The 27,247-nt window shown below is 41.3% G+C and overlaps 2 protein-coding genes across 4 annotated transcripts in view; one reads left to right on the forward strand and one right to left on the reverse strand.

Annotated features, from left to right (window-relative positions):
- CDH23 (cadherin related 23) overlaps nt 1-27,247 on the reverse strand; it is a 1,152,220-nt gene that overhangs the window by 610,232 nt on the left and 514,741 nt on the right. The window lies entirely within an intron of this gene.
- Nucleotides 1-27,247, forward strand: part of VSIR (V-set immunoregulatory receptor) — a 109,552-nt gene that overhangs the window by 72,443 nt on the left and 9,862 nt on the right. For all 3 annotated transcript variants that reach the window (XM_078643249.1, XM_078643250.1, XM_078643251.1), the window contains exons 4-6: nt 2,714-2,821; nt 6,480-6,507; nt 10,814-10,995. In XM_078643249.1, coding sequence (XP_078499375.1) covers nt 2,714-2,821; nt 6,480-6,507; nt 10,814-10,995 — 318 coding nt within the window. The remainder of the gene's footprint in view (nt 1-2,713; nt 2,822-6,479; nt 6,508-10,813; nt 10,996-27,247) is intronic.

The raw sequence follows: 27,247 nt of genomic DNA on the forward strand, positions 1-27,247 counted from the left end.
TGAATTTCGTTCTTGATAGAACAAACTGTTTGAAAATACAACAAATTCCAGAGCCCGGTATTTTTTGTTGAAATAGTGGGTAACTGGTCAAGCTCAACTTAGCCTGGCACATGAAGTGGGCATTGTGTAAGTAACCGATGGAGCACAAGAGTTGTTACTTTAAGTATTTGAGTATTACACAGAGATTCAATTCAGAGTTCAGTGGTGGAGCCATCATTCGAGACCGGCGCTCTAGCTCTAAGCTCCAGTATGGTCAGTTTATAGAATGATAGGTAATCAGAGTGATGCATGCTTTATATTGAGTGCCCACTCACTTCTCCAGGAGCAAGCGTTCGCGGGCAACACAAATAACAGGGTACAATATTTGGGCTGCTGTGCTGATTCTTCTTTGCTCTTAGATGAATTGCTCTCATTGCAAATGTTGAGTACTATGGTGCTCAGACTCCCAGGAGTGGGACACACGCTTCTTTTTTCACACTTCAATATTTTAGCTACAATCAAAGATACACAAAGCAAAGTACACAGATATAGCAGTTATCAGTCACATAGCAATATGCAATTTAAATATAATTCAAAATATGACAATACATCCAGATAAAGAGGTAAGGAAGTAAGTGTACAAAAACATTTATATAAGAAAATAAAAGATAACACAAGAAAAAAAGAGGAAATGTAAGCAGAAGACAAAAAGAGCGGAAAAGGGGAAGATTAATATTCATAGAGAAGCCAGTTGAATTGATTGAGAAGGAACCGTTGTTCGAACTTACAAGTTGTTTACTAAGAAGGAACAACATATTTTCAATTTCCTAAAGACATTTCAGATGAGTTAATATAATCATCATCTACAGCACTTAAGAGGATTTTCTACTGTAGCTAATTTAAAAATAGTCTTGCAGATTTCCTATTGTAAAATATTTTTTCTAACCACTAACAATGCTTTGAGGAGCCAACTCTATATATACCAAACTGATATTCAAAAAATAAAATCACCGAATTGAATTAAAATGATCATAAGTAAAATTACCAAGTGCATATCTTTTAGCATATTAGGAAGACCACATCACACAGGTCTTCACACATTAGCATGTGTCAACTTATCTAATGATCTAATCAGCTGAACCAAAATATGGGTCAGATGTATCAAGCCACTCCACTAGTGCAATGCCACACAAACTGGCAGAAAATCGCAATTGGGTAGTTACGTCAGCGTTTTCATGGGAAATGCCTTTTTGGTTTGCACATGACATTGGCGCTGGTTGACAAAACTTCACAAAACTTTCCAAAAAATAATTCTTTGTTGCCTAGTTTGTGCATGGAAAGTTTTGGGGTGACCCTTCAAGTGGGAGTGAGAAAAGGGAGGGGGGGGGGCAAAACCCCAAATACCCATGCATTTTCTGTAGATTTGTTTTGAACAGTGCTAGTGCAAAAACTGCTGAATGGAATTATACCATGTGGACCCCCTCCCTGAGTTACAAATGGGCCACAGAGACCCCATCCCCTGGGGCCCAAATAAGATTCAAGGGGAGGGGGCATGCATCCCCCATCCACCAGCTGCAAATGGGCCCCGGAGACCCCATCCTCTAGTGCCAAAAACAAGAAGAAGTGGAGGGAGGTTATGCAACCCCTCCCCTTACCAACACCAGCCCTGCGGACCTAATCCCTTGGGGAGTGGTAATGCACAGTGTCCTGAGTATTCCACTCCCAGGACACTTTGGTTCCCTGCCCAGGAGAATACAACTCCACACTGCTCCCGTCTGGCAGGAGCAGTAAAAGAAATGCTGCTCTCGCCCGGGCGGGGGCCTAGGAAAGGTGAAGCACCCAGTATAATGCTGTCCAGGGCCTGCGGGGCCACGTGGTCCTGCCTGAAGCCCCCAACACAGTTTTTTGTGTGTGCCCTGGGTGGGAACTGGGGCACCCACTAGAGGTACCAGGGATGGGGTTCCAGGGGCCAAAAAGGCTTAGGAGGGGAGCCCAATGCCCCCTCCTCTTCGTTTAATGAAAAGGCCTCGGGGATGGGGTCCCTGTGCAATTAGTAGCTTGGGGAAGGGGGGCATGTGCCCCCATTCCCTTATTTAAAATGATAAGGCTCTGGGTGGGGTTCTCAGGGTCACTAGTGGCTAGGGCACGGGGCTTTTCACCCCCCTTCACTCATTTAAAAAAAGTGGCCCCTGGAAATGTGGTCTCTGGGACCACTAGTGGCTTTGAAAGGGGGGGCTGTGCCCCGTCCCCTTATTAAAAGATTATTTCCCCGGGGGATGGGGTCCTATAGGCCTGGAAAGGCTTGGGGATGGGGGCCATATGCCACTCCCCTTAAAAAAAGATATATATGGGTGTCCAAGTGGGCACTGGGACACCCACAGTAAATATTTTTTAAATAAAATTGAATAATAAATGAGCAGAAGCAGCTGCTCATTTATTAGTCACTGCTCCTTTGAAGGACCACCCCACAATGTCCTGCAAGTGGTTTTTTGCACACATACAGCTACTCCCTGATGGTCATTACCAGTGCAGTTAAGTCACACTGCTTCTTTCTAGTTCATAGGTAGGGTACAACCAGGTAAGTACCTTGCAATTAGCTGAACTGAGGAACTATGTGATAGTAAGACATAATGATTTCATGTTGCTGCTTAAAACGCCCTTCTTCCATGGAGATGGGAATGATCAGTGTGGCTGCATTGCTTACCCTGTCACTGACTTTGCGTTTGCATTTCAGGCATCACAGCAGCAGCACTGGCCACAATTGCATGCATTGTGGGAATCCTGTGTCTACCTATAATCCTCCTTCTTGTGTATAAGCAACGACAAGCCGTTTCTAACAGGAGTATGTATAATAAATGTATTTTCATTAAGTTTAATGTATATTGAGTTGCATATGTACACATGATGATTGAACTGCACATATCACAACTGAACCTCGCAGGCTAATCCATACAAATGTGATAACACTTCCAGATTTTGGAAGGTCAGGGCCTGACTCAAAACAAAAATGTGCCCTGCCAAAAACCTTCAAATGAGCTCCATGAAGCAGGAGGTTGTGAATAGAATCAGGCATGGAGGCATAGTTAGGTTCATCCAGCCTGCAGCTGACGAGCGAGAAAAATGCCTGAATGGTCTACCCAGCACGAAGGAAGACAACAAGCCAAGGCTTTACTTTGTGCATTTAAATTCTGGTAGATCTTACTATCACGGTCTCCTTGCTGACTTCTTCATAGGTCCATAGATGTTTCAAAGTCAGTTTTGGAAAACCACCGTAACTCTTGATAATCCACCATCTTGAGAGCACAGACCTCCCCCTATCTACTGTTATGCACTAAATGAGCCTGCTTCACACTAAATGCAAGGTAACAGACATAACACTGCATGGAATGGAAGCCATAACTATATCATAGGTACCAGTATTGTCATTTAACAGTATAAATATGTAGTTCTGATTTCAGGAGCTCGAACACTGTCGCTGAGCTTTTCTAAAGGGAACGAGTACTCAAGTAGCCACTGGTTTCATGCTGATGTTCCCCAATTACAATCTGGAAACGTTAGCAAAAGTTGTATTAACTTATAATAGAGCAGATCTGCCAACTTTGAAATAATGCTCAAGGTGTGCAACTGAAGAGAAAGGAGGCGGGACCCAGGAGAAAGGGGTGGGGCTTTAAATCCATCACTACCTGAGCAGCCTCACCTACCCTCAGGAAAAAGACAGAAAAGGGATTTTGATGCCACCTCCCATGTCCTGGGGAGGTTGCCCAATCTATAACTGCATGCATCCTTTTATATCCTCTTCAAATACAAGCTTGAAACCTACTCTATGTATTTCTTTGCATGTCACTTTGTGCACAAGTATTATATTGACTTTTCTGGTGACTAGTCCTCTCTTCACCCCTCACACGGTGAAGAGTGTCAATATTGTGTGACTCACGGTGCTACCATGTGAGTTGACACATCTGTAAATGTATGGTTGCAAGGAGCTGGCCAATGGTAGCAGAATGCAAGTGGTTGCTGATCAAGGGCAGTTATAGTGGTACAAAATGGAGACTTTACTGCAAAGATGGGTATTTACAAAGCGGTGTAGAGAAGTAACTGACGGATCCTAAACAAGCATGAGTTTCAAGGATTCCTAAAGAAGCATAGGGAAGTGAAGTGCCTTACTGAGATATGAGGGGGAGAAATGTGTCGAAAAGTAGATTAGGCAGTTGTTGCACAGGTAGCAGTAGATATAGGTTTCAAAGTTCAGAACGGCACTAAGGAAATGGCTTAATGAATGATGAAGCAAATTCACTTTCTGCGATGAAAGCACCTCACACTAGCCAACACCAACAATCTACTAGTTTGTGCAAGTGTTTGCATGTGGTGGGCACTGGCATTCATTTATGGCAAACTTAATTTTCATCAAAGACTTTGATAATGAGTAAAAGAAAAGCAGAAAAATGAGAAGGAAGATGGAAGAGAAAGACAGGAAAAAGTGAAAACTGTGAAAATGGGAGGAAGCAGGGATGAGAAAAAGGATGATATACGAAAGAGGCATGAGCTGGAATCAACACTAGTAAGTCTTGAAATTCAGCAACCCCCACATTTGCAACAGTGGTGCCATGTTCATAAGAAAACCTTTGGGCTGCTGCACTTTAATTGTTTTTACTAATTCAGCACAGCCTAGGAATGTTATGTCTTTCTGAAAAGATTTTACAGCACATCAAACGAAAGAAAAGCAAAGATAAAAATATTTGCTTTTACACAGTTACTGATAAACGCGCGAATGCCATTAATAACTTGGACTGCAGAGTTGTAGAAGGGCATGTGATTCACGCTCGAGCCAGTCTGGCCAATCGTCTACCAGCTGCCACACAGATTATCACTGTGGGACCGAGGTCAATACTCAGCCTATCAGCTGCCACACAGGCCATCACTGTTGGACTACTTTCAATAGTCAGTCTATCAGCCGGCACACAGACAATCAATGTGGGATTTGGGTCAATAGTTAGTCTTTCAGCTGGCACACAGACAATCACTGTGGTACTCCGGTCAATAGTCAGTCTTTCAGCTGGCACACAGACTATCACTGTGGGATGTAGTCACCGGAGAGGTTAGGTTTCAGAAAGCATCATGCTAACTCTGTACTCTGGGTTCAGACCTATGTTTTTGCATGCAAACCTAGTTCAGGCTTTTTATCCGCTCTCTGCTGGTAGCTATGATGTGCAGTGTATAATCCCACATGACTCATTTTGGGTGTGAGTCAGCTTGTGTGGGTCTCTTCTAATTGGCTATTCATCTGTCATTCAAGAAAAGTCTCACCACAATTCCTTCCTAAATGCCCCAGCCACTGTTAGGAATAGCGATTATTTCAGTCACGATGGGTCTATAATACCAGAAGCCTTAATTAATACAGATTACAATGCAACATATACTAGCTGTAGTACCATGATGATATACAATTTGAAATGCATGGTTGAATCCTCACATTTCACCATCAGAAATACATATTCGGCGCTCTCTCAAACGTCCTAAGTATTAAAATTAAGTTGGGCATTGCTCAATTTTACAGCAAAATCAATCACGGGTCGGATGGCGACTTCTGTGTATAGAAATACCTTTCCACAGCAAATCAGATTGCTGGGTCATAAAACCTGGCCATATTTCAGCTTTAGGTTTGATTGTTTTGAATTCGCGTGAATGTTTTGTGGGTTCATTGTGCAATATTCCACGTGACTATATACAGCTTCATAATTTCCGTCCACTGCACTTTATCGGTGTGCAGGTTATTTTACCTACGCCTTAACTCACTGCCTGCAGGATCCAAGTTTTCACATTCCGGTTTTTGGAAAAGACATTGAAACTTGTGCAATGTGCTGCATCACATCAACAACTCATTTACTAATGCAATAATAAGTACAGGTCAGTGGGATCATTCAAGCAACCGATATTGTTCAAGAGGGTTGAGTGCAAGGTCACTGTTATAAACATGCCAGAGTCAATGCGAACTATGGGAAAGGAAGCAGGAAGGAAAATCATAATGGCAGAAATGTGTTCACACTTGACGGAACTTCAAAGATTCTCCACAACTAGAAAAAAGAATCCGTGTAGAAACAGATCTCTGGGCTCCATACACATAGCTATGGTGTGACAAACACTGAGGGGTGGAGAGTAAGGAGATCTGTAAAACATTGCAAAAGAAATTGGCTCGCATCTAGGATCTTTATTTTAGCCAGTGTTTCATAAAGTACATAATACTATGCTCAGCCTGTTTCTATTTGCCCTGGAGTTTGGAAGAGAAGTGGACTGAGGCGTAGTAAGGTAAAACAACGTGTGCAAGATCACACAGTTTTAGATCATGTGGTGTCTGCTGAAATCCTCTTTCTAGCTTCAGTTAATGGTGACTGAATTGTGGTGGCTATATGAGGCCTTTTACACCAGTGCTTTTATATGATATTTGACGGTGCCACGATAATTACATATAACACTGCTCTCCATTTTCTTTTCACTTATTACAGGAGCACACGAGCTCGTAAGAATGGACAGGTGAATTTTCCATTTTTTACTATTGCATCATTTTTCATGTGTTTAATTGCATTATACATTATTTTCTCGTGATCTGTGGAGCTTCTCGAACAGAGAGATAACTGCAATGATGCTGGCTTGTTTGAGTGGTTGTCCTTGACACACTCATATCAGATATTGATTTGAGCGTTTAAACGTTAACTCCAAGCTAATCGTATCTAGCATTTCTGTATATATATCGGGGCTTCTTTTACAAGAAAGTGCCGCAGCGCGGCACTGCAAGCCCTTCGGCTGCGACACGCTGCAGCACTTTCAAAGCACAGGGATACGCCATATTTACAATAATATGTTGCATTCCTGTGCGCTCCCCTGCACTGGCGCACAATGGGCTGCCATGCGCCGATGCAGGCACCCTTGCACCCTAGAAATAGAGGGTTAAATAAGAGTGACTCAGCGACACTTTTAATAGTTATTTCTCCTCATTACTGATGAGTTACCAGTGCCAAGATGCCCGTTTGGTGATAGCTGCGCTTTACAAATGTCTAACAGTAATAATAATTAAGAAGTGAAGCGTAGACCGAAATTGTTAATTGTTAAATGCTGTGTTTTCTGAACTTTACTACTGAACTCTTCCTCTCCTGCTAAAGTTTGGACATTAAAACGTTCTGTGTCTTTTTGTTCTGGATAATGTGACTGTGTTTCAAGAGTTAGGAACGGGTTGATTTCATGGGATTGGGCTAGTGGCAGTGAAGGAACGTAAGTTCAAAGACCTTTCCAATGTAATTTTTCTGCTTTAATATATATATGGTTGGCTCGACTAAAGATTCTCTCCACTCCTTATGAATTAATTCAATTTATATACCTCTGCTCAGTCATGCGAAGACAAATGCTATGGTGCCTGGCCAGGAAAGAGACCATCTCGCTCACAGCAGTGTGCCAACTGACCACTTTCAGGTGCATTTCCTGGAGTCAGGTGATTAGGTATTTTGGTAGAGATAACATAGAAGCTGGAACTAGATCCCATGTGTAACAGCCTCTGATTAAATTGTAGTTTTATGCTGTATTTAGTCTGGAAATTTGAAAGAGATCATTCACTAGACCCGAAACTGCCTCTTTTTTTCCTCCACAATTAAATATATCATTATCATTTCTAACCCTGGCTTACCCTAAACCGATGATTTCACGGTATTGTCACGGAGAATGAAACCACTTATTTTGACAATAGCCAACTTGTGATGAAAATTCCAGCTTCAGCCTATCGCCAAAGCTGCAAAAACATAAAACCAGTAACGAAATCCTGTAGATCTGCAGCAGAAAGTTGAAGCTACTCAATCAGAAACAGAATAAGGATCTGTTTTAGGGTATATATGATATTTTTCAAAGATGACAATCCCTTAATCATCATTCATGCAATGAGACTAAAAGAAGCTTGGACAACATGCTCCTGTGGCCAGGAGATATTTGCAAATAAAGAATGCTACAGAATTAGGTCTGCTTCAGGAAGTGATCGTGCCTAGCAATGAGAAGCGCAGGTTAACCCGCTGAATCATGACTGCGCGAAAACCTGAAAGGTTTCTGTAATCAAAGGCAGCCTGTTTCAGAATGCCTTCGAGCACGCAGCGTGTTTTAATAAAAATTGGAAGTCCATTTGCAAGTGCTTGTTTTGTTTAGGTCCAGCTCTCTACGCTGTGCTGTGTACCTAGTGCAGGCTGTAGAGCCGGTGCATGCCAATGAATGGCAGCCCACTGTTCTGCTCTGTTTGATGCCTTTGAATGCTGAGTGCAGGGGGGGCCGTGGGACTCTTTCAGCAGCTTTGCTTATCACCTCTCGAGGGCTCCAGTTCAAGAGTTGGTTCCCTGGCAGTTGATGTATTAGTGGAGTTGTGTCAAGCTCATTTTTAGGTTTCCTTGGACACTAACTGTAACCAGCACAACACGAAACCAATGTGAAAGCTCTTCTGGTCGTAAAATGGGAGTGTAAAATGATTAGCACGATAAATTGCAGAAAAGATTGCAATAAAAAGTGCATTAGTGTTGGCAAGAGAATATGGACTTCCGAATACCATGCGAATGTTAATTCAACTTTTGTTTTAGACCACGCACAAAGTTTAGTAAGGAACAAGTCCTTTGAAATTGTAATGCGCTGTGGCATTAATATTGAACATATGGCCAGGGGAAAACTAGAAAATAAAATAATCCCTTTTAGAAAAGTTGATCTGTCGCCGCACTATGATGTGGATTCCGAATCGGCCGCAGTGGTAGCCCCGGAAGGATACCGCCCTGACTCATTCAAAGTGGCTACTGTTAGCACATGTTGCTTTACTTTATAAGGAAACACAATTGCTAGGTTTATCAGATGTGCAAATGCACCCAGTGGTCCCAGTATACCCAACGGCCGTCGAATATACAGACAACAGACGCTTCACACAGAGCCCCTGACCTAGCCCACTCCCAAAACAAAGAAGAACAGTCCTTGAGCTTGGCTTGCCCGCCCACAGCCTCTACACACCTGCCCACGCAGAAGCATCCGCTATGGCAGGCGTCCTCTCATTTGTACCACCCGAGTGGAATACTTTTTTGTTTTAAATTCAGGGGCAATCTTCAGTTTTTAAACCACAAATTCTGGGTCCTCCAGAATATTTCTGAATCCGGGGATAAGGGCTAAATGTACAAAGATCACAATAACAATTTCCTAATTAATATTTTTTGCAAATCACACTTAGGAAATAGCTATTCCTAATGTATGGCACTCTTTTGAGTAGTGGGTCACAAATAGACTTACCTCATAAAAATTAGTGAAGTAGGTCGCAATTTGTGACTCCCTACGATTCGCTGCCATCACAGGGACGGTGGCCAGCTCGGGTCCGCAGACCATCATATCTGTGATTTCTTGTAAATAAAGCAACTGTTATTTTAAATACAGCCCATTTTACTTAAAGAAAAACAGGATGCGTTTATAAAAAAGTAAATGAAACTTTGAAGATTCATTTTTTAAGAGTAGGACCACTGACTGCTCCTGAAAAAAATGTTGCAAACCATTTTAGAAGGGGAAGGGGTTCCCATTTGCGAATAGGTTACCACCATTTTTCAAATTGGCGGTAAGTTATGAATGTTTTGTGACTGCATTTTGGTTGCAAAACATTCATGCACACCATTTCAATTTGGTTTTAGGAAGGGACGTCCCCAACACGCCCCTTCCAAATTCCAAATTGCTAAGCCTAAATTACAATTCAGTAACAAGCTACTGAATCGTAGTTTGGGGTTTGTACACCCGAGGAAGCATTTTTACAGTTGCAAACAGCCCGATTCCGAGAATCGGGCTGATTGCGATGGCTAAAATGCTTTGTTCATCTAGCCCTATTCCTGTAAGTGTTGGAAAGGAGTATGGAGAAACCAGTTGGAATCCTTAATTATAGTCCCAGTACCATCTAACACATTTACCAAACAGTTCATGATTGGGGCATTTGTAGGAAGTAAATTATAGGAATGAACAGTTCCCAATATACAATAATTGTGCCCATTTTACTTAAAGAAAAACAGGATGCGTTTATAAAAAAGTAAATGAAACTTTGAAGATTCATTTTTTAAGAGTAGGACCACTGACTGCTCCTGAAAAAAATGTTGCAAACCATTTTCGAAGAGGAAGGGGTTCCCATTTGCGAATAGGTTACCACCATTTTTCAAATTGGCGGTAAGTTGTGAATGTTTTGTGACTGCATTTTGGTTGCAAAACATTCATGCACACCATTTCAATTTGGTTTTAGGAAGGGACGTCCCCAACACGCCCCTTCCAAATTCCAAATTGCTAAGCCTAAATTACAATTCAGTAACAAGCTACTGAGTCGTAGTTTGGGGTTTGTACACCCCAGGAAGCATTTTTACAGTTGCAAACAGCCCGATTCCGAGAATCGGGCTGATTGCGATGGCTAAAATGCTTTGTTCATCTAGCCCTATTCCTGTAAGTGTTGGAAAGGAGTATGGAGAAACCAGTTGGAATCCTTAATTATAGTCCCAGTACCATCTAACACATTTACCAAACAGTTCATGATTGGGGCCTTTGTAGGAAGTAAATTATAGGAATGAACAGTTCCCAATATACAATAATTGTGCAAAAAATGTCCCCTCTTCTGGCATATTTTCACACAGAAAGTGAATGATGTAAAACCCTGCAGCTGTTCCCTTTCACTAAACAATAGTGATTGCCCCCCTTTTAAGATTGAAAAAACACAGTATCCAAGAAATAATGTAACTACTTCAAAAAAAGTATTTATTTTCAACATTGTGTCTATTATCCTATAAGGCTCACTATGGCATACCTTCTTTTACAGCAATGCCCAAGGCTTAGAAAACCCTGTCTTTGATGAAGGTCCAGGAGGAAATACACAACAAAAGCCACGCCTGAATTTCATGGCCAGCCGCCAGCCATCTGAATCCGGCCACCACCTCCTCTCAGAACCCAGTACTCCTTTCTCTCCACCCGTGACAGGGCAGTTGTTCTTCCCTTCATTAGGTATGTTTCTAGAATGATACAGCTTAGGGCAGCCTCACAATAGGACAACATTTAATCATGTTTTTTCAAGGTAAAGATATTTATTGAGTAACGGCGTAATACATAATAGAACATTGCATGGACAGAAAAGTAAGATTTGAACTTTAACAATCTGAAAGTGTATTGTAAAGTCAACGTCAAAAAAAGAAAAATTAGATTTTAACTGAAGAAAGTAATGTAAAGTTCGATGAGAAGTGTTTGAATAAGGAATAAAGAGAAAGTTAGAAAAGAGGAAGGAGAGGCGAGATTAGAAGGAAGAAAGAGAAGAATGTCAGTGAACAGAAAATTAACTTATAGCCTTAAAAAATGGAGAACAAAAACCTCCTGCAGGGATAATAGCAAATATGGCATTATTGAATAATAGGTGTAGACAAATTGTGAAGATAGATTCCAAAGTATAAATTGTATAGTTGGGTGGGAGGGGAGAAATTGATCCCCATCGCAGTATATGACAGGTAGTGAGCGGCAACCAGAGTTGGCTACCTTGACAGATAACTGTATTGAATCAAGGCTATAGGTTTCTAGTCTGTGGTGATGACAAACTAGATTCGACAATTATAGAAGATTAATATTATTTGTAGAATTCCGATTGGAGGTAATAACAGAATTAGCTATGGAGATCAAGAGATCAACATAGTCCCCAAGCATTCTATGAGAACTCCCCCCATCATGTAAGTTGCCCAGGAAGAGTAAATCATGTGAGAAAGGTATGCAAATCTGGGTGATGTCTTTGAGGCTGTCCCATATCAAAAGCCAAAAGGTGGATACAACTGGACAGGGAGAAACAAGTATGAAAATCCGTACCTGGGTGAATATAGTATTGCCAGCAAGTAACTTGTTGTGCAAGTTTGAGCTTAAAAAGATGGGTAGGGGTGTAAAAATGTCTACTATAAAAGAAATATAATGTTTGACTGAGACTGGCTGTGCGAGCAGTGGAATATATTTTGCTCCAAATTCTGCCGTAGATAGAGGTTAGCCAGATGATACCCAGATCGGATTCCCACAATGCCGGTGTAAGTGTTTTGGCCTATCTGGATCAGATGTTCTCAGACATTTGTAGAAGCAGGCCACTTTAGGCTGAAAGGATGTTGCAATCAGGTGAGGAGATAATCTGGGATAGGAAGTAATGGAAGAAAAATGCTGCGTGAGAGTATTTTGAAACAGAGTAAAGAGATTACAATATTGGCAATGCATATGAGGTGGGAGTTTGTAGGCAGATGATAACTCAGAGAAAGGAGCAGGGGTAAATACATTATGTAATTGTAAAATGAGAATTATTCCTTTGTTCATCTATGCCTTCCAATGTAAAGTCCTTCCCCGTCTCGTAAATAGATTATAATGCCAAAAGGGGCTGTTGAAGTATTGATTAATGGGAGTTAGTGATGAAATAAAAAAGAGAGAAGGCTGATAACATAGCCTATTCCTGAAAGAACTAGTGCTTCTGAAGCGCATCAAGCACAGCATATATATAAATTTGGAATTGCTTGATGCCGAAAACTCTGTGGTAGTTAAGAAAATCAGGAAAGTTAACTCCCCCTTTAGATTTGGGAGGTTTTAATTTTGACAGAGAAATGCAAGGGGATTTACCATGCCAAAGAAATTTGGAGAGAATCTTGCCGAGTGAGCCAAAGAAAATCTTGAAAATCTTTATAGGAAGCATATTGAGAAAAAAATGGATATTAGGAAGGAGCATCATTTTGATAGTATCTAGACGACCCTACCAGGAGAGGGTAAACAGTCTAAATATCGAGTTTTTGATTTCGACCTACAAGAATATTGAGTTGGAAATTTCGTAGGGACACAATATCGAAATCAAGAATATTGACGACCAAAATATCGACATGAAGGTAAGAAATATCGTTTTTGTTAATATCGAAGTTAGTAATATCGATAGGAAAAAAATTTATGTTACTATTATCGATATTAATATTAGTGTTATGTATTTTATTATGTATTTTATATGTTTGTGTTTATATTTTTTTGTTAATTATTGTACTAGTTTTAGAATATATGTATTACAATTTTAGAAAGTATTAATATGTTTTAAAGTAAAATATACGTTTTAGTACCGTAGCGGGTTGTGGGTTCATGGGGGAATAGGATGGGAAGTAATTTAATTATAGTAAATTAATTTTTTTTAAACTCAGAATTAGTAATTATGTTTAAGTACATTTTGCGTTTTTGTTCTGTAGACGGTTGTGAGTTTATAGGGGAATAGGGTGGGAAGTAATTTATTTGCAATTAAGTAATTATTTATTTTTATTTATTGGTATTGATAATTAATTTTATGTTAAATAATTATTAATAGGCAAATCATTTTTATTATTTGGTAATTCATTTTAATTAATTGATTAATTGGTAATTATATTAAGTGTATTAATGTATTATTGAAGTGTGTTGTGAGTTTATAGAGCAATAGGGTGCGAAGTATATTAATTGTAATTAAGTAATTATTTATTGTATTTTTGAGTGTTGATAATTAATTTATTGTTAATTAATTATTAATTGGTAATAACTTTATAATCAATATTTTTTTGTTTTGGAAATTAATTTATTGTTCATTCATTAATAATTGGTCATTAAATTTGATTAATTATAATTTATTGGTATTTATAAATTATAAATTATATATTTATATAAGACTAAAGTATGCGACCTTAGAAAGCACTATAAATCGGTGCTGGCGGCTGCAAGGACCGAGTGGGACTGGAACCATTGGCAGGATCTTTATGATGCCCTTAAAGTAAGGGACTCCAGGAAATTCTGGGCCCTAGTAAATAATGGTTCAAGGGATCTTGGTAAAGCGATTGAGCCTAATATAGCCTCCGCGGTCTGGGAGGATCACTTTGGGGCTCTTTACCAAGAAACTAGTTCCTGCCCGGCTGCAGAGCTGCAACTGCCCTTGGGTATTCAGGAGGCTGGAATGGATCTATCCCTGGGGGAAGTAAAGCTCGCCCTAGAACGTCTAGCAGTGGGGAAGGCGCCAGGCTTGGATAGGTTACCCGGGGATCTATTTAGGCACCATCCGGACATCTGGGGCCCTTACCTTCTTATTCTTTTCAATGCTATTCTTGGAGGTATGGCGATTCCTGAGTCGTGGTTGGGGGCAGAGATCGTGCCCATCCATAAGAAGGGTTCTACTCTGCTCCCTTCCAACTACAGGCCTATAAGTCTTATAGATGTGCCCCAGAAGGTCTTTGCGCGCCTCATCTTGGATCATCTCCTGGACTGGGTCGAGGACAACGACATCATGAGCCCCCTTCAGGCTGGCTTCAGGAAGAACACGTCGACCATGGACCAAATCTTTCGCCTCCTTCTCCTGTATTGGAAGACGGTCACGCTAGAGGGAGGTCGACTGTACATGGTCTTCGTGGACCTGAGGTCAGCCTTCGACCTGGTCCCAAGGGGGAAGTTGTGGGAGGTTCTTCAGAAGCTAGGAGTTCCCCCCCACCTCCTCAGAATCATCATTAGGCTGCATAAGAACAACTTTGCGGTAGTGAGGTGTGGGAGGGATGGCAAGCCCTCGGGTAAATTCCCAGTCCGCCGAGGTGTCAGACAGGGCTGCGTTCTGGCTCCGACGCTGTTCTGTCTGTACATCAACAGTGTCATACAACACCTTGACGCTGTTGGGGACAATGATGCCCCGGTTTTGGCAGGAAGGAGGGTTCCGGCAATAATGTTTGCCGATGATACCCTCCTTCTTTCCAAATCCCCCATGGGGATCCAGAGGATTGTGGATGGTTTTGGCCACTTCTGTAGACAACATGGGTTGGAGGTGAACACGGATAAAACCAAGTTCATGATCTTCAACCCCCCATCCAAGACCAGACCCAATCCAAAATTGGGGGGAACTAGCCTTGAAAGGGTCTCCACTTTTATATATCTGGGGGTTTCCCTACAAGAAAATCTGACATGGGACTCTCAGGTAGCAAGATCCAGGTTGAAACTTTCCCAGCTAACGGGCGCTCTCCTCAGGGTGTCCAATAGATCTACTTTTAAACCTGTTAGCCCGGCTCTTGAAATGTACAGGACCCAGGCGAAGGCAGCTGCCTTGTATGGCAGTGAGCTATGGGGTCACAAAGCTGGGAAGGCTATGGTAGGGGTGGAAAACTGTTTCCTTAGACGCTTACTTGCTCTCCCGCAGGGCACACCACTCCTCCCTCTAAGACTCGACCTGGGCATTCCGTCGATCACAGAGGACCTACGGTCGAAACCCATGAAGTTCTGGCACCGGGTATGGTCCACCGATGAGCTGCACCATTATAGGCAGGACCTTATACACATCATGAGGCTGGACGTTAATGATAAGATCCCTTGGTTGGCATACATCAAGTCGGAATGTTCTAGCCTGAAACTGCCTGACCTTTGGGACGATCCTGCTCAGGGCTGCAGAAGGATTTCACGCAAGTCCCTCGCTCAACTCTATAAGAATGAAAGCCTTGTTGATATGGCCAATGCACATGACAGCGGAACTCTGACGGGGCATTTTTTAGCATCCAAAAATTCGTATGCCTTTGAACCTTTTATGGATTTTATTTACCCGCTTCTCGCGAGGAAATTGTTCCTGCAATGGAGGTTTGGCACGCTCCCTACTAAAGTTTTTACCTACAAATGGGCGTCAGGGGGCGACAAGCTTTGTCCATGCTGCAAAGCTAGGGATGAAGACGACCTGCACATAATGTTCTGTTGTTATGCTTATCGGAGCCCGAGGAGGCGCTGGTTAGCTCCACTATGCCGGAACCTGGGCTTCAGGAACTATTTACAGGCTTACAGGGTCCTGAAAACTAACACCCTGGGCCACATTGTGTTTGCGGTTTCTAAATTCCTAATGGCAGCATGGCTAATAAGGAAGAAAATGTCAGGTTAACTTATTTTACCTTGTACTTTCTAAACATTGCAGCCCAATTGGTTTTATTGTATATATTGTGTTTTATCTGTATGTATTTTTACTGCTTCTTTTATGGCCTATGTGGCCGAAATAAAGAATTTTTGGATTGGATTGGATTGGTATTTATCAATCATTTATTGTTAATTAATTGCTAAATGGTTTTTCATAATAATTCTTTCGGGGTGTTGAAAATTAATTACTTTTTATTTACTTATTATTTGGTAATTCATTTTCAATCATTAATAATTAATTGTATTTCGCATCAATGTACTTGTTCATTAATTATTAATTAGTATTTATTTTTCAGTAATTATTTATTGGTATTGTTAATTAATTTATTGTTATTGAATGATTGCATTATTATTTATTTAAAAAAATATATTTTAATTATTAGTAATGCTGTCCAACACTTTCCCTGCTGTTGCACTCTCTGGATTGGGAATAGTGATTTATACCCCTACGCTATCCAACACTTTCCCTGCTGTTGCACTTTCTGGAGTTGGAATAGTAATATTTACCCCTACGCTATCCAACACTTTCCCTACTGTTGCACTCTCTGGAGTTGGAATAGTCATTTTTACTCATACGCTATCCAATATTTACAGTTTTAGTTAATGTAGTGTATAATTTATTAGTTTTTTTTATTTGTTATATATATTTTCTATATTATTATGTACAATATTGTTGTATGCATGTATTTATAATTTAAAAAACGTTTTTTAAACATTTAGTATTATAATAATTAATTGTAAAAATTATTAAGTATATATTATATTTTATATGTATCTGTTATTTTTTTTACATTATATGTATTATTTCTAATTTTAAAAATATTGTTAACTATGTTAATTTAAATATATGTATTAGTTATTTTATTTTACATTATTTTTAAACGTTTAAAAAAACGATATTTTTAACAGCGATATTTTTGACAATATTTTTTTTTTCTCCAATTTTTTTGTACTTACCATAATGTAGACAGGACTTCGATATTATTGATCTCGACATTTCAGCTCTGATATTTTTTACGTCAATATTTTTGACGTCGATATTCTGTCAGTGATTTCAGGAGAGATACAATGGAGACCATTTTGGAGAAAAAGTTTAGTGTTTGTCCAGTAAGACATCTGAGTTAATTTTGAGTGTGTCCTTAAGAGTTCTACCATACCACATGCCAAAGTATTTGATTTTGGAAGAATTTCAGTAGCGGCCAGCGTTAAAAAATATAGATTTTGGACAAGAAGTATTCAGTGGCAATATACAACATTAAGGGCCTGAATCTGATGCGGGTTGGAAAGCTTCCCGACCGAATCGGCTTGGAAATGGTTTCCGACCCACTCGGATCGAGTAAGTCAGACCGACGAAGTATGATGCATCCGGATGCTTCCAGATACGAGTTGGTTGGACTCCCATTGACTTCAATGGGAGCATTTGTTCCTAACCGCATCATAATTGGGCCCTGGGTCGGGAAGACACGTTCCCGATCCGATTTGGAAGGAGCAAATGCCATTAGGAGGCCTTCCTAACCACATCAGAATCAGGCCCTAGGTGGGAATGCTTTCCTAACCGCATCAGAATCTGGCCCTTAATGATGACATTAAGAATGGTCAGTCAGTTCCTTGATACATTATGTACCATGCAGACATTGTTACAATCTGCATCTGTATTTTTCTTCTTTTCTGTACTCACTATCACTGGCAAGATTTATGATCTATTCTCTTTGAATATTTCCACAGTATTCTTGGAATTTATAATGCAAAAGATGTGTGTTTTTTTTTTTTTTTTTAGAAAAATCAGTTTAGAAATATGTTCAGATTTGCAGTCATACATCTTGATTTTTTGGTGTGGTATTATGGAGGAAAAACAGTCACCCTAGAGTTGGGCTTGGCCCTTTCTGCAAAGTCATGCTCAAACATTTTGCCTTCATCCTCCTTTTTTTTAATCAATTAATGTTGATTTTAATGACTCTCTGCAGTTTACCACTGGTAAGCACTGCTAAAGAGCTTGAGCTTGCTCCTTTAAACATGGCCTATTTAATTTACTTGTAAGTCCCATGTAAAGTGGTACTACATGTACCCAGGGGCTGTAAATTAAATGCATGTAGTGGGCCTGCAGCACTGATTATGCCAGGCACTTAAGAAGCCCTTCAAACATTTCTCCGGTCTGCCATCACAGCATGTGTGTGCAGTTTTAAACTGTCATGTCGACCTGGCAAAATAAACCTTTTTGCCAGGCCCAAACTATATATATATTTGCTGCTTGCTGCTAATATTCCTTTCTGGGCAGTATTCTTACTATGTCTATTGTTTCAATGATGCACACAGCTGTAATGGGTTTGAATTAATCATTACACTATATATACCCTCATCTATGTCTATGACACATCATGTGATCAAGCCTCTACGAGAGGCGAAATGCGTCATGACAGTTGCTGGCTGGAAATGTTTGCACGAATAAAGCACTGAAAAGACTTGCACGTACTTGTGGTTTCGTTCTGACGTTATTTGCGCCCGAGGTGAAGGAGCGTGATGGATGGCGTCTTTGAGCATTCAATTTGCACCTAGCAGCGTCCGTGGTGCGAGCGAAACCCCTCCCTGATTGGGCGAGAAGCGGCAGGAAGCTGTGGTTCTGTCACCCGGAACCGATACGTTGACTCCGGTAGGAGGAAGCCGTGAGAGCCCCTGCGCGAAAGGCACACGCCGCTTGAGGTTAAAGGAGCTGGTACTACATCGAGGATTGTTTTCTCTTTGGATCTGCGGGCAGCCTGGCTCAGGTAGGAGAAGCCTACGCAAAGCGCAGTGGGGAGTGTGCCCGGTAACTTCATTTCACATTGTGGACTTGGATAGTTACCGGCTTTTCTGTGCGGTGCACACGTGAGAAAAAGCCATTATATGCAACAATGTCTAGTGATGTGTTGAGACGAAGGGAGGAAGCATCGGAATTGGTTTTTGTGCCCCCGGCTGGGGGTGGGGAATTGAGCACTCCACGTGTAGATAATCTGAATACAAATCCGACAGCCAGAGACTTGTTTCGCAAACTCGAGAAACTGACTAAAATAGAACAAGCCAAGTGGTGGGAGAATAAGTCCCTGACACGCTATCTACAAGCTGGCCGCATTCCGAGGGGGCTGCGAATAACTCTGGTGCCAAGTTATGATAACCCTGACCCGGAGATGCTTGAGCGATGGGCAGCAGCTAATTTGGAACATTCTGCCAGATTGATGGGAATTCTGGTAGAATCTGCAGAAAAAGATCGATTGAATTTACAAATCGAAATTGACACCATTGAGGAGGAACTTAAAACAATGAATAGTGATGATATTACTAAAAAGATGAGAGAGGATATGCAGAAACGCCTGGAAAAGGAGGAGGACATTATTAAGAAACGCAAAGCGTTTACATTTGAACGAGATAGACTGGACTATCTAAATGGCCGGGTTTTCACTTTTGCCCGCAGGTACGATAATATAAAGGCACGAGCTGGCAAGGCAACCCAAAAGGTACAAGGGACAGCGTCTACGTCAGCCTCATCAATTGATTTAAGCTCAGCAGCTGAGAGTGATGTAGAAGGTAACCCCACAAGGACAGAGCAGGTGGGGTTTACCAAACTATCCCTCGCTCAGGAAGTAAGCTGCCTGTGCGAGAATCGGAGAGACACTCTGAGACCCCGGACGAAACCACATGCCAATGTCACTCAAGGCGCCAAAGAGCAAATCGCAAGCGGCTCGAGCGGCGCAAACGCCGCAGGATCAAACAGGGGCGGCATGAGGAAAAACAAACGAGGAAATTGAAAGAAAACATAGTGAGTGACTCCGGAACTAAGACCATTATAAATCTAACAAATATGGTTTTATCCAAGAAGGAGGTAGCTATCCTTGGATTGGGACTTTCATACTGTCCCCCCAGAAATTTTGACTATGCTACTACCCGTATGGATGTGTTTAGATTTATAAGGAAACTCAAGCTGAGCAAATATCATCGTATGCAACCATATAAAAAAACAAAGAACGTGCAACAACAAAGTCCATCTTCCCTCACTGCAGGCGATGCTTCCTCCTTTAATGAAATATGGTCATTACAACAAGAGGGGGCAGATGTCAGCCTTATGGAAACCCCACTGACAGGGGTGGGAACAGAGATTGGCACAACACCGTTTAAGGCGAAATCAACTTTCCTTCCAATTATGCCCCACGATAATTTGGGCGTCTATCATGACTTCATTATAGAGGACTTGAAAAAACTATATACATCCACTAACAAAAAACATCTTGCTATTTATAGACAAAATCAAAACTACGAAAATGTAGTAAAGAAACTGAACAAGAACAAGAATATCGTAGTCAAACAAGCCGACAAAGGCGGTAACATTGTTTTGTGGGAGCGAGACCTCTATATAAAAGAAGCAGAAAGTCGGTTGGGGGATCAATCTTGCTACAGAAAAAGCAACTTAGGGGCAATCAGAACTGCCTGGAATGATCAGAACTCCAAATTAATAGCGTGGAAGAGTGGTGGGTTAATTTCGAAGGACGAGTTTAAGTTTTTGAAAAAAGACTATCCAATTATTCCCACCTTTTATATGTTGCCAAAAGTGCACAAAGACATTTCTGTCCCACCGGGAGGCCAATCATATCTGCAATTGGTAGTTCCACGGAGAACATTTCAAGATACATTGACTATTTTCTGCAGGAATGGGTAACACAACTCAAATCATATGTGAGAGACACAACTGATTTTTTAACCAAATTGGAGAAAGTGGTTTGGAGTGAAGAATACGTGTTGATGACTCTAGATGTGAAGTCCCTATATACTTCCATCAGATACAGTGATGGGATCAAAGCAGTTGAACACTATTTAAACAAACGCCCCATGAACTATGTACACCACAACAAGATGATTATTGGCATGCTGAAATTGTGTCTTGGCCAGAATTATTTTTTGTTCTATGGCCAAATATATCAGCAGATAAGGGGAGTGGCCATAGGGGCCTGTTTTTCCCCCAGTTTCGCGTGTTTACACATGGGACTGTGGGAGGAGCGGGTCCTCATGGGGGACCACGAAGCCATTATGAATAACAACATAGTCATGTATTCTAGGTACATAGATGATTTATTCCTAATATGGAAGGGGCCCATGAAAGAGGCAACTGACTTTGTTTGTAAACTAAATATTAACAACTATAACTTGGAGTTCACATCTGTAATACACAAGGAAAGAGTAAACTTCTTAGATGTAGAAGTTTACATCAAAAACAATGTTTTGGAGACAAGAGCTTATAGGAAAGAGACCTCAGGGAATACTCTGTTACACGCTACCAGTCAGCACCCTGGGCACCTCATACGTAGCATTCCCTATGGGGAAATGTTGCGCATGAGACGGCTATGCAGTACTGAATATGAATGTGACAAAGCACAAATAGACAGCAAGAGCCGCTTTCTAGAGAGAGGATATAGAGCGGATTTGGTGGACAGTGCTATAGAGCGTACAAGAAATATCCCAAGGGAATTAGCCCTGAAAGGCAAGGAACAGGTTACTGAGACAAATGCCGACTCTATACAATCTAGGGCAATTGTCACTTACAGTATTCAACAGGCTGAGATTCGTAAGATCTTTAGTAGAAATTGGAATTTGGTGAAGAGAGATCCAATTATAGGCAATCTAGTCTCCAACAAGCCGCAATTGACTTTCCGCAGGTCCTCAACAATGGCAAACGCCTTGGTAAGTAACACTTTGGACAAGCCTCTTTCAGGGACCTGGATGGACCTTTGTAGAGGTTTTAAAAAGTGTCCTTTCTGCAAGGCTTGCCGACAAGGTATCAGTAAAACACATTACTCCATTCCCTTCCATGATAAGCCTATCGCCATCAAGCACAGACTCACGTGTAAAATTGAGTACGTAGTTTATGTGCTGCAATGTCCATGTGGGCTATGCTATGTGGGCAGTACCCGACTGCCCGCCCACAAACGGATCTTGCAGCATCTCCGAGCTATTTCAGGCAAAGTTCCTGCTTACCCTGTAGCACGACATTTTGAGCAGATTCACAACAGCAACCCTGATGGATTGGTCTACTATTTAGTGGACACAATCCCGCCCCTCAAAAGAGGAGGCAATAGAGATGCTCAATTACGGCTACTAGAGACAAGATACATTCTGGAGTTCAACAGCAAGACCCCGGGAGGCCTCAATGCCAGTGAGGATATGTATACTTGTTTATAATGAGAATGGTTTAAATTAATGTATATCATTCTATATGAGTGTTTAGGTATTAACTCTTCTTGGTTTATGATTTATACATCTGGGATCAGATGAAGCCAAGACCATAAACCAGAGTGTTCAAATCCCCTACTGAAATCAAAAAATTATTATAATTTCTTAAATAATATTCACACTCTATTCACTTTGGGTAGTTTTCCCAGTATGCTTATGAGGGATATTTGTATATCCAACAGCTATGCATTATAATATTAACTTTGACATTTTAGATTTGTGGTAGACCAAAGGTAGGGGACTGGGGATTGCGAGGCGGGATAGCATTTGATCTAGGACCTTCCACTCCTCCCCATGTCCTCACCAGGTTTTATACCAGTGCAGCGGGATCAATGAAAATATTGATGTTATATGAAATACTTGTTCACTTGTAAATATGACTTTCTTTTAATTGGTTTTTTAACAATATGTAAATATGACTGTCAACAAATTGTCTATTTTTCTACATATTTATTTTGTATATAGTATATATTTTTCTAAACATTTGGAAAGTATATATCTACATGATGTTGGGCACCATGCCCCAAATTTGCTGCTTGCTGCTAATATTCCTTTCTGGGCAGTATTCTTACTATGTCTATTGTTTCAATAATGCACACAGCTGTAATGGGTTTGAATTAATCATTACACTATATATACCCTCATCTATGTCTATGACACATCATGTGATCAAGCCTCTACGAGAGGCGAAACGCGTCATGACAGTTGCTGGCTGGAAATTTTTGCACGAATAAAGCACTGAAAAGACTTGCACGTACTTGTGGTTTCGTTCTGACGTTATTTGCCCCCGAGGTGAAGGGAGCGTGATGGATGGCGTCTTTGAGCATATATATATATTACCTACTGGCGGTCGCCAGTAGGTATATATAGTTAGGATTTTTTCTCTATGGGATTTTTGAAAATTCTATGTCTAATAACTTTGGCGTTTGTGGATAGAATTGGCTGAAATTTTCAGGAAAATGGAACATTTTGTTTCTGAGCAGCCCCTGAAAATTTGGGGGGGTTTCGTCAAGGGGGGGCCGAGAAAAAAGGGGGGTCCCAAAACGTGTTTTTAACATTGAGTTTTCCATAGGGCGGTTGGCCTCACTTTTAGCCCGAACGGCTGAATGGATTTCCACGAAACTTGGCAAAATTGTAGATATTGTTTGCCCGATGTGCCTTTGCTAGGTCTCAAGATATGTGGTCCTGTGAATTTTGAGTAAATTAGGTTTAAAAAAGATATATATCTAGAGCCGCGCCCGGTACGCGTACCGGGGAGCGCTTCAGGCGCGCCACGCGACTTGCGCACGGCAAGCTGATTGGTTCTCGGGTGTCTGTAAACATTCGAAACAGTCCGCAGCGGCCGCCATCTTGTGTCTCGGTGGGATTGAGACACAAGAGGTGCCAAGAATCAAAGGGGGGAAATGAGCAAAAGGGGGCAGGGTACACCCCCCTGACCCCCTACTTTTGATGTGGGGGCCATAAAAGGCTCCCGCGGGTGAAAAAAAAATATTAAAAATATTCGATTTTCGCGGGGGGGAGCGCCCGGTACACGCACCGGGGAGCTTACGGGGGAGCGTACCATGGAGATTAAAAATGACAGACTTTTTTTTTTAAAAAAAAAAGCTTCTTTTTATAAATTGGAGGTAGTTCTGAAAAGAACTTTTTTTTTGATTTTGTTGTTTTATATATTTTTTTTAGACTTTTTAAAACAATTTTATATTTTTTTTGGATTTTTGTCAAGGGAAAAACAAAAACAGGGATTCCAAAACTGCTCAACAGGAGCAAAAAAAATTGAAAATTTAGGGACTGGCAGAGCAGCGGTGTTGCTGTTTCTTTAGGGCAATGAGTTCAACACTCTGCTCCCCATAGCAGAGCAGTTCGTCACACTCCGTGCACAAAAATTTGATGCCTGCAAACACCGGCTGAATGTTAGGGACCATTCTTCCACGGGGTGGTCCCGAAGGTGTTGCTCCACCAGTGGAGGTGCTGCCGCCATCTGTTGGTACATTCCGTGCCAGCTCTCTGACACTCTCCCTGGCAAAGTTGTTAGGGTGTCTTCTTTTCACATGCCTGATCAAATTAGCATTCCCAAAACTATATTTTTTCAGAGGATTGCCTCTGGATAAACTACTCCCACATATTTTGCAGGTTACTTTGGGAGCGTTGATTTTTTTCTGTCCTTCAGGGATGTCGTAAAATTTCCAGATGAAATGGTTTTTTTTCTTTTGCTGAGGAGGGTCCTCATCTAAAAATCCATCTGAATCACTGCTGGATGACTCTCTTGCAGCCATTGCTGGAGATCAGAAAAGTAGGAGATAGAGTAGACAGAACAGCTCTTGCTCTCTCCAAGTACAAAGCAATAGTGAGAGAAATGGGTGGGTTTCACACAATTTGGAAAAAAAAAAGTTCTGAACCAATGAAAAGTGTTATTTTAAAGTCACATGGTTTGACGCGCTTACGCTACGCGCCCCGGGGCGCGTCCCGGGCGTGTATCGTAAGCGCATCGGGGCGCTTACGTTGCGCGATCGTATGCGCTTCCGGGTGCGCTTACGCGGTGCGTCATAAGACGCATCTCGCGGCTACGCGATACGTGTCTTATGACGCAAGGCGTGGCGGCTACGCGATACGTCACGATGTTGTTTTCGTTCGCGGCAATAGCGCTTCCGGGACGCGTAATAGTACGCGCCCCGGGGCGCGCCGCAAGATTGCGCTTACCCGTGCGTTCACCTGTCCGCGCCCCGGGAGCTTACAAAAAAAAAGTATTAAAAAAAAAATTATTAATAAACATATAAAATATATGTTTGGATTTAATGAAGAATACATTTTACAGCTACAGATATTAGCTTTTAAAAAACCAATGAAATTCACAGAAAAAACCATAGGTTATAGACCATATATAGTTAGGAATTAGCATTTACAAAACCTTGAAAATTCACTGAAAAAACCATAGGTTATAGACCATATATAGTTAGGGATTATCATTTAAAAAACCTTATTTTACTCACACAAAACCATTGAAATTCCATATATAGTTAGTTGCACTAACTATATATCGCGCACCCGCAATCCACTGCTGATGATGTCACATATTACATCATTCATGACATGGTCAGTGACATCACTGATGACATCACTGATGACATCTCAAATGACATCACTGATGACATCACTGATGACATCTCATTTGACATTACTCATGACATCATTCATGTGATGATACGATGAACCTCTTCAGACTCTAATATAACCTTAGATACACTCAGTGTAAACAGACACTCACAGTCTGCCACTCATCCATGGAGTTACTCACACACCTAGTCAGTCATGCAAAGAATCAATCACACCTCCATTTCCTCAAATATACAGTTATACACACCTTACTTATTCAAACAGATACTAACACATATTTACTCTCTTATACAATCCCTGATACAATTTCAGAATGATCCATACAGCCACTCACACATCCACTGGCTCTTATGCACAGTTATTTATATATGTCAACTCTCACATATACTGTGTTTTACATATGTTCTTACTTTGACATGTAGCACTGAGATATCCATTCACTCACCAATACACTCATGCACACAGTCAACCGCCCATACAGCTGTTTCCACATGCACTTTTGAACCCATACATCTAGTGAATCAACTGCTCACACATCTATGCACAGAGTCATACACCTCCCAACCACCCACACACACACTCAGTCTCCCATACAAATACTTGGGCAACCAATCAATAACCCATATAGTTACTCATATAGCTACTGATCAACACATGCAGCAGTTTACAGAACAACAGACATAATGATGCACAAATTAAGACAGTTTAGTCACTAACCCATGCACTCAGTGAGACACATTTAATCACTCACTCATACATTCAGTCATGTACCTACTAAATCCTTTGTCCAGACACTTATACATCCACTCATTCTTCAATATGTAAGACATATTTAAACTTTACTGAAACATAAAATCACTGGATGTTGTTATCAGTGATGTCATCAGTGATGTCATTTGAGATGTCATCAGTGATGTCATCAGTGATGTCACTGACCATGTCATGAATGATGTAATATGTGACATCATCAGCAGTGGATTGCGGGTGCGCGATATATAGTTAGTGCAACTAACTATATATGGAATTTCAATGGTTTTGTGTGAGTAAAATAAGGTTTTTTAAATGATAATCCCTAACTATATATGGTCTATAACCTATGGTTTTTTCAGTGAATATATATATATTCAAAACAACATCTCTTTTCCTCACGGCAAAGGAGATCAAAGGACACAGCAGGATTTTACAGAAGTGTGCTTTTATTTGGAATCTTGCACGACCGGTTTCGGCGCTTGCCTTCGTCAGATGCCCCTTCCAAATTGCGTGCTGCCCCTTTACATGATATTCAGTGGGCCCCTCCTCCTTGTGGTTTAGGAGCCTCACCTGCTTCCAATTCGGACTGTTGCGCCATTTCTCGGGGACTACCAGTCCCACAGTGCAGCATTCAGACTGATTGGAGCTCAGGGAAACCGCAGCGTTGTGACAGAAATGTCCTCCTCTGTTCCCATTCTTTCTGCCTCAAACCTTACAGGCGCACCAAGTTGGAGACGAAATGTTCGTGAAAACGTCTCTCCCAGCAGTCTGGGTCCGCAGTACCACCGCAGCTTTTGGACGCCTGGTGAGTGATTGAGGCGGTCACGGTTTAAAGTCCAATACCTTGGCTACCTTCAGATTTTGCCTATGTTACCGTGTCTGCTTGTACGAAAGGGTCCTTTGTGCGTCCACAGGCAGGGCGCTTAATATTCAAAACAACATCTCTTTTCCTCACGGCAAAGGAGATCAAAGGACACAGCAGGATTTTACAGAGGTGTGCTTTTATTTGGAATCTTTCACGACCGGTTTCGGCGCTTGCCTTCGTCAGATGCCCCTTCCAAATTGCGTGCTGCCCCTTTACATGATATTCAGTGGGCCCCTCCTCCTTGTGGTTTAGGAGCCTCACCTGCTTCCAATTCGGACTGTTGCGCCATTTCTCGGGGACTACCAGTCCCAGAGTGCAGCATTCAGACTGATTGGA

Source organism: Lissotriton helveticus, chromosome 5_1, assembly GCF_964261635.1.
Source record: "Lissotriton helveticus chromosome 5_1, aLisHel1.1, whole genome shotgun sequence".
Taxonomy (NCBI): domain Eukaryota; kingdom Metazoa; phylum Chordata; class Amphibia; order Caudata; family Salamandridae; genus Lissotriton; species Lissotriton helveticus.